This window comes from Triticum dicoccoides, chromosome 3A, assembly GCF_002162155.2.
Source record: "Triticum dicoccoides isolate Atlit2015 ecotype Zavitan chromosome 3A, WEW_v2.0, whole genome shotgun sequence".
Classification (NCBI taxonomy): Eukaryota; Viridiplantae; Streptophyta; class Magnoliopsida; order Poales; family Poaceae; genus Triticum; species Triticum dicoccoides.
In genome coordinates this window covers 223050430-223062412 of record NC_041384.1, presented here as the reverse complement: position 1 = coordinate 223062412, position 11983 = coordinate 223050430, and the positions used below count along the sequence as shown (strand labels likewise).

The 11983-nt window shown below is 40.8% G+C and overlaps 1 protein-coding gene across 2 annotated transcripts; it reads left to right on the top strand.

Moving 5' to 3' along the window:
- The first annotated feature begins 1176 nt into the window (after nucleotides 1–1176).
- LOC119267947 (probable peptide/nitrate transporter At3g43790) lies at nucleotides 1177–9496 on the top strand. Of its 2 annotated transcripts, none has more exons than XM_037549404.1 (17): nucleotides 1177–1499; nucleotides 3024–3064; nucleotides 3734–3794; nucleotides 3939–4041; nucleotides 4157–4259; nucleotides 4720–4773; nucleotides 4883–4945; nucleotides 5886–5935; nucleotides 6015–6090; nucleotides 6313–6501; nucleotides 6668–6755; nucleotides 7243–7328; nucleotides 7401–7508; nucleotides 7860–7904; nucleotides 8027–8115; nucleotides 8489–8532; nucleotides 9129–9496. In XM_037549404.1, the coding sequence occupies exons 1-17, from the start codon at nucleotides 1334–1336 to the stop codon at nucleotides 9224–9226; spliced, it is 1464 nt and encodes a 487-aa protein (XP_037405301.1). In that variant the 5' UTR covers nucleotides 1177–1333; the 3' UTR covers nucleotides 9227–9496. The 2 variants fall into 2 exon arrangements, with proteins under 2 accessions (XP_037405301.1, XP_037405302.1); XM_037549405.1 differs by having other exon boundaries at nucleotides 1337–1499; nucleotides 3024–3096.
- Nucleotides 9497–11983: the final 2487 nt, after the last annotated feature.

The window sequence follows — 11983 nt, the reverse complement described above, 5'->3', positions numbered from 1 at the left end:
AAGCTACATGCAAAATTAAGGGGCAATAGATTGAGAGGGTGAATGATGTATGGACAGAGAAGGTGATGAACGACAAGTTTAATGGGAAAGGGCGGCTAGAGGGGTGTGTCATGTTTGTAAGAATAGAGAGAAGAATATGCTTGCATTTGTGTTGTGGTTAAACATTGCGTGCAATATGCTCGTTTCTGGGAACGAAAATGAGCATTGTTTACACAATTTCATTTGTTGGCCCGTGGCAACGCACGGGCATTCTACTAGTTGACCATAAGATTCGGATGCCTGGTGGCTACTATCGTTTCATTTCCTTCCGTGTATAACGTGCCACCAATCCACGAAGACATCTTGTGCATCAGGAGATCGATCCGTCCGTCAGATCCAGCAAAGCACCTTGTTTTTATAACCAAAACCCGTAGAACAATTGTTCTACGGTATTTTCTATTAATATAACCGATGTTTACAAATTATACAAAATCAGAAAGCAAAAGAGTTTATCCTATTCCAGCCTTTTCCAACATGTGGACATATTTCTATTCTCAAAACTTCTTAAGGCGGGCATCATTTTAGACGATGCTTAATCCACTTTTGCAAGGTGCTTAGATGCTTACACCTATGAGCCACAAGACTCAGATCTTCTTTTAGTCTGAACTTGCAGCATCTAATACTGTGTGCTTCGTTTCTGGATGCGATAATATCTTTAAATGTCCCAATGCCCCCAGTAGCTCCAAACCATCCCCCGATACGAATTTCGGGCCAAGCCTGTAAGACCAACCAATTGATCACAAGATTCGGATGCCTGGCGGCTGCTATCGTCGCATTTCCTTCCTTCCGTGCATAACGCATCACCTTCTTTCTTTCGTCCCATTTTCTACGGCAATAATGCAGGGCGTCACCGTCGAGCGAATTCATCATCAGAAAAAAAGAAAGAAAAAAACAGCCCGTCCCTCTCTCGCGTTGTATGTTTACGGGCGTGCAGCACGTTGTGGGCCTGCATCTCGTACCGGCCCCCAATCTGTGAAGGCTGACCTGGCAGTGTTCCTCGTGGGCTGGTGGCCTTGCGACCCTAGCTAGCTAGTTTAACCCACTCCTGCTGCTGCTGCTGGTAGTGGTACTGGCAACTTGTTTTTTTTTTGTAGTAATATAAATATTTGGTGTGCTGTATCCTTCCTGCTCCATAAAGAGGAGGCCACCGTGCGCTGTACGTTCGTGCACCATAAACATAAACAGGAGCCGCGCTTCAGCGGCAGCAACCAAGCGAGCGAGCAGAGGCAAAAACCCATCTCTGTCCTGTGCGGCATTGCACCGCCCCGGCCGCTTCCTCTGCTCGCCGAGTGAGATGGGCAAAGATGGCGGCGGCGGCGACGGGCTGGAGGTGCCGCTGCTGAAGCGGACGTACTACCACGGCAACTGCCCCGGGTGCAGGCTGGAGAAGAGGAACGAGACGCGGAGGGGCGTGCCCTACACAGAGTTCGCCTGCATGTGGCTCGTCACCGTCTGCTCCAGTGCGTGCTCCCGTTCTCTACTCGCTGCATCCCCTCCCTTAATCATCTCTCCTCTCCTCTCCTCTCCTCTCCTCTCCTCTCCAGTGGAATTACTGTTTAGTACTAATCAACTGCTGCTCTTGTTTTTCTCTCGTGGAGTGGTATGCAGCAGGAAGCTACAGATCTTATTCTCCGTCTGTTTCCTCCCTTTTAAACCTTTTTCTTTTACTAGATTAGATCATCCCCCCTTTTAGACTTTGATTTGATTGGTGCAAACCATTTTTTTTGCTACCTATCCCTCGTCGTCTTTTTTCCACCGTCCGTGTTACTATCATCAACAATCTGCTAATGTCATGTCGGTTAATCCTGGCGTTCCTCGTTGTTGATTGGCCCTGCGCAGGAAGTCGAGACTGATATTTTTGCCTCAAGGCTCAATCATGCAGCTTTGCTTTTCTACACTTGTACTTGCACTTTGTTATTGTCCAAAGCGATGGGACAGCCAATCTTGCCTTTGTTAGAGTAGTTTTAGCTGCATCGATGTTCCTTGAGTACTGTTTCTCGGATGTCTGTATCTTCCCGTCAGCCCTCTTGTAGCAGTACAAGTTTGGGTGCGGCATGCATCGTCGTAATCTCTACCAAACTCTGCCCGGAACGGGTTCATGTGCAATTAATTACCACTTACGTCCACATGCCACTTGCTATTTTAAGTAGTACTACTAGTATTTTCCACCTCTAAACATCTTCCCTTGGTCATGATTAATTCCCTTTCGGGTCGCTTAAAATACTCCCTTCCGTCCTCACAACCTCTTGCTACGTGTCCTTGGCCATCACTCGCACAGTACCAACCTCTGCCCCCCGAAACACAGCGGATGCAAATCAGAGAAGTTGAGGAAACCTGTGGATCTTCGCAGATCCTCCAGAAAAAGGAAAAGAAAAGAGGATCACCCTCGGCTTTGCCCAGTTTGGTTGATACTTTTTACTACACATCAACCGGTGGGAAAGTAGCCATTGCACGTAAACATGGAGATCAATTCCTCAAAAAAAATTCCTCAAAATACTACTCCTTCTTATTCAATGAAAATGGCAAATCTTTTGCCTTGTTTCAAAAAAAAAATTTCCTCAAAAAAAAAAACGTAGACACGGGGATCTATGATCAATTTGCCGGCCAAAGACTGCACGCACAATACATGGACATGCACACCAACAACGGGCTGCCAACTACGTAGTCGTCTGTACGATGCATCTCACCAAAGATTCCATCATGTCAAACTTGGTTACCTCTTTTCCTTCATGGACAGAGATCGCTCAGACAGGTTCTCTATCATACTACCAGCCTATGTCCATCCAAATGCAATATTCGTGCCAAGTCCGGTAGCTTTTCCATTTGTTTAATTGAGAGAAGAGTGCTCATATTACTAAACACTAACCGCATTTGAAACTTTATTAGACTATAATAGTTTCCGATACTTTTTGCTTCTACCTTATGAGCTGTCTATTCATTACTAATTATGAATTGATATAATTTATTCCTTCTTCCTGTTGCAGCCTTGCCGATTCAATCCTTGTTTCCCTTCTTGTATTTTATGGTGAGCAACGCTACGAAGAGTATATATCTCTGGTACAAGCTCTGTATAAGACTATGAAAATGTAGTTGAAACATTGCAGTCAGATGCGTCTTTGAGAAAGAAAGAAGAAGAAAAAATCATCCTTACCCCCATTTTTGGCTCTCACTATTCCAAATTATTCACTTGTCAACATTATTTCTTTTCTCTAGAGGATGTTTAAATAGATTTAGGCAAATAAGATGCCCCTTGTTTACAAGACGCACTACAAAACAATGTTACTAGTGACCAAAGTCGAAAAGAAGGGACAAAAATAAACATTGTTGGGTTTTTTCTACATAATAAGTCATGTGTAATTCTTCTAATGCTTTGTTTGGTATGCTTCGAGAGTTCACACAGGGAACTAAAGTCTTGCCAAGTAGTAGCCTAGAATGAATGATTGTTGTAATGTTGTGACTTGTGACAATTTTTGTACAAAATATGAGTGACACTTATGAGACTTTATGTTTAAAATGCCATCTAATGATCACGGTGAAAATTAAATTGTATATTTTTTTGGAAAATAACTAGGCTATTTTAAGTTCGGAAACATGATTTTAATTCACTATTGTTTGATAAGTAGTTTGTCATTGCTCAGTGAAAAATATTATCCTAATTGTTAATAAATTATCTTCATTGGACGTTTGTTTGCAGATAAGGGACCTGCACATTGCTAAGCAAGTAGAAGATATAGGATTTTATGCTGGTTTTGTTGGTGAGTTTTCCTGAAGATATTGTTTTATGTCAAACTTCTGAAGCATTTAAGCATAGTTGTGTAAGGACACTTTGATGTGAGGGGATATACATCAACTTTAAGTATCGTGATAACTTATGGTGCCTTAATTTGCTATCAATGAAGGTGCTTCATATATGCTTGGTAGAGCACTCACCTCTACATTATGGGGAATTGTGGCCGATAAGCATGGGAGGAAACCTGTTCTCGTAGTTACCCTTATTGCAGTGTAAGGATAATATTTTTGACGAAGCATAGTCTTTTCTACTCGCCAAGGAGATTTTGTTTGGCTATAATTTTACAAATGCACCCAGAATTTAAGCATGTTTCCTCATATATTTCAGAATTACCTTGAATACACTATTTGGACTCAGCTCTAGTTATTGGATGGCATTAACCACAAGAGGTTTGCTTGGGTTGTTGTCTGGTATGTTGGGGCCAATTAAGGTACCAAAACATTCATGAGTATAATCATCTTTTTTGGTACTACAATCTTTCATCATGTACTTGTACTTTGTTTACTAACTGATCATGTACTCACATTCATATTCTTAAGTTTATTCAACAATTGCTCTTACGTTATCCACTGGACTTAATTTATGTCATTATTTTGTGAGAGTGTGACACTTGACAAATACGGTTGATGTGTAATGCACATGAATCTTTAGATTGTTGGCCTATTTTGAATTAATATTGTTATGTTTTAATGAACATGGTCTTTGTTACTTCCCAAGTTGAAGTGGATAAATTCTAGCCAACCAGTTGTATTCACATGGTTGACCCGTACACTATCCTGTCTCAAAATAGTATACATATTTCACTAGCGTGATTGTAGTGTTTAATACAACATTAATATAAATGCTTCACTACATTAACATTTGATTGACTTCTTTTTGCGCATGTTCAGGCTTATGCTACAGAAGTATGCCGGAAAGAATATAGTCACTTGGCATTATCACTTGTAAGATTCTCAAGTTATTACAATATTTTTATGTTACTATTACCCAACCCCCAACTTTATTGGGCCAAAAATAATGCTCACCCATTTCTATTGATGGGTAACCATTCAGATTTCTTCCTCACGTGCCATAGGCCTCATTGTTGGTCCAGCCATTGGTGGTTATCTTGCACAGGTAATAGTTTGTTTAATATTCACACACAAAACCAATCTCCAAATCTTCTTCTTCTTATTGTGCACTCTAACTTCCCATTTCTCAAATTATAGATGCTACCAGTAAATTGGTTGTCCTTGTTTTCCTGATCCTTTTATATAACTCATTTACTTGCTTTGTGGGTAATTAGGTTCTACATCCAGTTTGATACACGTCAATGTTTACACACCATGACAAAAATATGCCAAGTTCCATATCTGTAATTTTTTTGTTAATGAACATGAATGAATACCCATTGTATTAGATATGCTAAGTGTAAGCACACACCATCATAGTTACCTCTCGTCCCATATGGTTTGTGATTAGGGCCAAGTGAATATTTTTCATTTAGTTTAAAAGTGGATTAATTTATAACCCAAATTCTAAGAAAACCAGTGCACATATAACAATAGTGTCCAAGTCGGGGGGGGGGGGGCATGACCCCTGTTGGCCTGAACATGGCTCTGCCACTATATAACATACCATAAGATGGAAATATTACAATACCTAATAAATTATGTGAGTAACATAATTAACGTAACATAATATCATGACATAATTAGTACATCATAGTATCAGTATCATGTATTATATTGGATGTGTGCTACTCGCATTAAATTATTTTGTCATAGTATCAAAGCGTTGAACCAAATGACTTTTCGAATGACTTGTACATACAAAATATGGTCTAAAAATTCATGGCTTTCCAGCATATGAATCGAAGTTGATCTCGAGTTGTAGTTCTCATCCACATGAAATTAGAATTAGTAGTCAAATTCAATCTGCCAAATACAAAGCGTGCAATCCAACCAAGCCCATATGTTCATTTTTAAAAGAATTTAATGTTTGCATAAAATTATTGTAAAATAAAATGTTACGGGCCTTGCAAGCTAATTGTATTTGTGTATTGTTTTCATATCAGCCAGCAGATAAATATCCAGGCATGTTCTCTCAGGAATATATATTCGGGAGGTAAGAATTTGCTATGTGCACCCTTTTTATGTCGGTTTATTATGTGATGCTAATTCTATTTAAACTCATATTGTTCTAGGTTTCCATATTTTCTCCCATGCCTGTGTATATCAATCCTCGCCGTTGCTGCTTTAATTTCTTGCATCTGGCTTCCAGTGAGTTTTCTTGTGCCATAATGCCCTTAGATATTGTCATGAGTGGTGTTGAGGCAACCAACCAAGGATATGAGTAACTTAGTTGCTTAAGGCATTTAATATAGTTGTACGCACCCTATAATATTTCAACAAAGACCTTACCGTCGTTGTACATATAACCTCATCTTTACATTTCTTTGTGGGAGATCTCATTTTTAAATGAACATGTTTGAAATGCTATAGGAAACTTTACATAAACACAATGAAGCGACATATTCAAATAATTCGATTGAAGCCATGGAAGAATCTCTTTCCGGCTCTAATGCTGAAGAAAGTAGTGGTGGATATTGGAGTTTGTTCACAAACTGGCCATTGATGTCTGCTATCACCGTATATTGTCTTTTCTCGCTTCAGGATGTGGCTTATGCAGAGGTAACATGAGTCATTTGATTGTTGATATATCCTCCACTCACGTTTATCATACCTTCTCTTTCCTAAGATAGCATATCATGTTTCACTTATTTTTTCTGTATCTTTTGTTGCATTACCATTACCATTGTCATTATGGATTTGATTTGGTCAAAACATAAAATTGCAGGTATTCTCTCTTTGGGCTGTTAGCGATAGGAAATATGGTGGATTAAGCTTTACTTCTACAGATGTGGGCAGTGTCCTTGCACTCTCAGGTATTTAATTGTAAGAACAATAGGAAAGGTCCCTCCAAATTTACAATAGTGAATCTATAAGTCATGACCAATATATATTTGTTTAAGATTTAAAGTTTTGAACATCATAGACAATTTTGGAGATAGGAACCTAGAGAGGATCTAGCACTCTAGGCCCATGTATATATGGTTATTTTTATCATAGATGTGTACTGATAGGCATGCATGGAAGTTTCCATACAAAATCTATAAGATTAAAATCTATGTATAAATATATTTACTTGTTGATGGCACTAATACTAATGAGGCAATTTTATCTAAGTTGATTTGACCCATTCCCATGGCAGATGCTTAATTTCAAGATTTAAGCCATTCTAGAACCATATTCAAATATTAAGCATGTGTTCATGATAACTCACAAGTAACTCGATAAATCATGTTTCAGGCATCGTTATATATATGTTCTGTTACATGGAGAGTTTGTTGTTCTGATTGTCGTTTTTATCAGGTCTCTTCCTCCTAATATACCAGATTTTGATTTATCCATCGGTTGCAAAAGCTATAGAACCTATCACATTAGTCCGTGCAACTGCGGTAAGAATATCCACTACTGATCAGTAAAGATATATTGTAATGGTTCAACTCATAAAAAATTCTCATATGCAGATCTTGACATTACCACTTCTTGCGAGCTATCCATTCATGACTACATTATCAGGGTTCAATCTTCAGTTGGTAGTAAATTGTGCATCTTCTCTAAAGAATTCCTTCCAAGTGAGTGCAAAGATCTTGCTTTTCTTGTGCAGAACAAGTGTTCAAACTTGGACCTGCTACCGGTTCATATTATGAAAAATATTCCAATTTTGGTCTATCTATCGGAGTGATTGCTAATTAATACACGTAAATAGTGTTCTCAGCAACTAATTAGCGCAAGCCAGCAACAAAATCATAAAACTACTAATTACTCATATGTTGACAAATATTTCGATTGCTTATATGTTTATTATCTTACCCACCACTACTATTATGCTACCCACCACTACTATTATGCTTATATGTTATATACTAGAACTCAAGGTAGCGATTATTAATTAGTGTTACTCATGCTCTTTTGAAATATTGCAGGTAACTACCATCACGGTGTGCAATATTTTGATGAATGATGCTGTGGTAAGTTTGCATGATTTCTAATACTTTGTAATTACATCAAAAGTTGCATTCCATATGTTCCATGAAAATTGATGATATTAGTTTCTATGTTTCTGACCTTTCGATATACATGAAAAAAACAGAGTCAAGACCTAAGAGCATCAGCCAATGGACTTTCTGTAACACTAATGTCCATCTTCAAAGCTGTCGCTCCGGCTGTTGCAGGTGTTATGTAAGTTGCCATGGTCCACCACTTTACTCACTATGTATTGCAACAACAAAGGAACATATAGCAGTCACAATCAACATTCTTTTGGAAAACACACATTGTGTCATTTTCCCAAATAGCTTTTTAATCATTTCATTGACGATGAAAAGTTAAATAGATGCTACTCCCTCCGATCCAAATTTTGTACTAAGAATATTCGAAAAAGATTGTACTAAGTAAGCGTCAATTAATTAGGGAGTAATTTATTTGTTTGATTTTAAAAATTATAAACTTGTATACACCATGAAATAAAACTCTATTGTTAACCCTTGTTTTTTTCGCGCTCAATTTTTTGGGGAAACAATTACCTTATCATGGTTTACAATTTTCATTGTAGATTTTCATGGGCTCAAAGGCGCCAAACTGCTTCATTTCTTCCAGGTATTACATTGTTTATACATTTTAAGTAAATTTACATGAATTAGCTACACATCTAATTTATCTACCGTTTTCCTATAAATTTTTAGAAATCTATCTCATGACATGAAATAGTTTAATTGTATTTTTTTGGTTAAAGGATGGCTTATGGCTCTTGTCGTGTGGTAGAAAACATAGAAATTCATGCTTCATGGATGCTTTGCGTATATATCTGTGTATAAGGAATAGCTAGAAATTGGTTGAGTTGAATGTGTTATACAAAGCGAGACGTGTAATGGTACTTTCGAAGGGCATCTCTTAAATTCTCACAGGCATGATTGGTTTTTCTATTCAAAGCTTAGATTTTTAGTGCAAGAGGACTTCAGTCGCAGTTCTTACGGAAACACATATGCATACCAAAATAACACAACATAGTAAACAAGATCGTATGCACTGGTTTAGTATCACACCTTAAATTTTGGTTAAGGTATATCCTATTTGAGTATATTATCTTGAACATGCATGGGTTATGCTATGATTTCAGCATCACCCAAAATTTATATTCCCTAGCTTTGGTTCACTCTAAGCAATTTTCCTGGTATCTGTTGTGAATCCCGCAGGAGACCACCTTGTCTTTTTCATGCTTAACGCAGCCACCGTCGTCGGTCTTATGTGCACCTTCGGACCACACTTTGCTAGGGGCAGCACGAAGCATTGATGTAGTAATACTGTCGCGACAAGGGCAAGAACGGGGAACTATTGTTCTATCTTGTGAACTTCTTCCCCTTGAGCATAGTTTTGTGCTCCACGCCACATGTTATTAGTATTATTTGTGGCACGGTGGCATATAGTGTTGTTAGAAACATACATATGCCCAAGCGGCAATCATAGATGTAAACAATATCCCTTGTATTTATGGTTTATTCACTCTTCATTGAATAAACTCATGTGTATTTATCAGCATGTGTGTGACTTGTTTGTGGGATTCCCTGTTACTAGCATATATGATGGTTGATGACCAGGTGTCAAACCAGCTATACGAGTGCATGTTAGATGTTAGGCACATTGTTGGGACAGAAGTATTTTCTCGTGCAGGTCTCAAATGTTGGGTTAGAAGAATTTTCCGACCCATTAGCATGAATCTAATCGTAACCATGTGGTCTGCTCGATGTGAACAACATGATAAAATCCTTTCTCTCCTACTAAATGACAACTTGAATTGTTGTGGTTGTCACCTTGCAGCACACAATTTAGGGAAAGCTCCTTGTCTAGAAATAATGCAAGTGTCGATGCAGCAATGATGACTCCCGAAATATCTCTTCCTCACTTTGCTCGGCTCTCCTGCCCCCTCCTCCTATATAGTCTTCATCTAGTCAACCTACCCTAATTACTTACCCTAACTAAGACATCTCAATGACCCTTTCTTCGACCAAGAGGTTCACGTTGTCTTCCTTCAAATTAATCCGTTGGCCAACCCTAGTCCAAATGGATTTCTTCCAAACTTACATCTAGATTTTGGCACTCAATTAAGCGCATCATATTCTCCTTCTTCGGTTGACGGGTGCCATAGTTGGCTACACAAACAGACCTCAAACAGGTCCAAAAGCTAGCTGGATGCATAGCAGCGCTAAGCCACTTTATCTCCCGATTAGGAGAAAAGGCACTACCAATCTATCGCCTCTTACGGCGCACTGATAACTTCGAATGGACAGACGCGGCGACTGCAGGACTGGAGGAAATAAAGGCCCTCCTAGCAAGCAACCCAATCCTGGCCGCACCAAACACTGGCGAGCCCATGTTGTTATACATATTGGCAACACATCAGGTGGTGAGCGCCGTGCTCGTCGTCGAATGAGAATAGGACGGACACTAATTTCCGCTCCAAAAACCAGTATACTACGTATCAACTATCCTCACACCATGCAAATCCCGGTACCCTCACTACCAAAAAATAGCATACGCGGTCTTCATGGCATCCGGCAAGCTACGGCACTACTTCCAGGAGTGTTCAATCATGGTGCCTTCTGAGGTCCCACTCAATGACATAATAAACAACCGCGATGCCACAGGACGGATTGCCAAATGGGCCATAGAGCTACTTCCATTCGACATAACATACAAGCCACGACGAGCCATCAAATCCCAAGTACTGGCCGACTTCATCGCTGTGACGCCCGGATAATTCTACAACAGTAACCCTCTACTAATGATGCCATGTCACCGATGTCACTGATGTTAACCCCACGTTAATCCGAAACCGATTCGAAATTCAAATTCAAAAAATAAAGTCAAACAAATAAAGTTTTCAAAAGTTAAAACTAAAATGTTCACATAATTCTATAAATTCCCCTGATCATCTTCATGTTGAAACCAACCTCATTTGACTCACAAATAAATTCCTAGGAAAATAATAACTGGCCCAACAGTAAATAGAATAGCCTTTTCAAAATAAACAAATATTTAAACAAATTCTTTTGACCTCAAACTTTGTGGGCCTCTCCAAAATTATGACTAATAATTATGTGCCAAATTTCTTTGTCAGAAAAATTCAATTGTTATTTTTTTAAATATAAAACTGTGAGGAAATTATAAAACAGAAAAATAAAATTGGTAAAAGGGCCTAACTAACTAATGTGCATCTGGGCCCTAGAGGCCACGGAACACCAGCATCCCACCTCACCTCCTCTCCCTCCTCACGCTACAGGATACAGGGGGAGGGCGCGGCGGCCATCCCGCGGCCATGGTCGTCCCCCCGAGCCACACGCCGGCCATCCGGTGGCGCCCCGCGAAGATAAGGACCCCGAGCACCCCCTGGCAAACCCTAGCGCCACTCCCTCTCGCACTTCTCCCCCTCTTCCCCTAAATTCCCCGCGAGTCTGAGCGTAGTCGTCGTCGCGCTACCGCCGTGCACATGGCCACCGTTCGCTGCTCGCCACACCGACGAGTCCGGGGGGCTCCAGCGCCACCGCCTTCGTCCTCTACGCCTCCAGGTGCCTCCCATAGAGGTTGGGAGCCTCTGCACCAAGCCCCGTGAGGTCGCCATCAACCTCTGCCTCGCCGGACCTCGCCGTTCGATTCGTCGCTGACGAAGCCTCCCCGAGCCCGCTGCCCTTCCCTGACGAATCACCGTGAGGCCGCGCTCCCCTCGACCCCCCTTTCCTCCTTCGTTCCCGTGCACATAATAGTAGTCTCCACCAATGCCGTAGCTTGTTGCCGCGGTTCACCTCACCGCCGTGGCCATTGCCTGCGAAGCTCGCGTCTGAGCTCGCACTCGTGCTCGCCGCCCTGTGATGCGCTGCTCCCCGCCCCGCCCTGCAGCTGCTACCGGCGCCGCTGCTGCAGCTCCGCGTCGGCCCGTACTCCGCTGCCCGTCGTCGCATCGCGCCCGTTGTCCGCACCTGCTGCGCCCACCATCACCTGCGCACAACCCTGACCCTTGGCCGCACCTACGCCCGCAGACTCGCGTGCCTTCCCC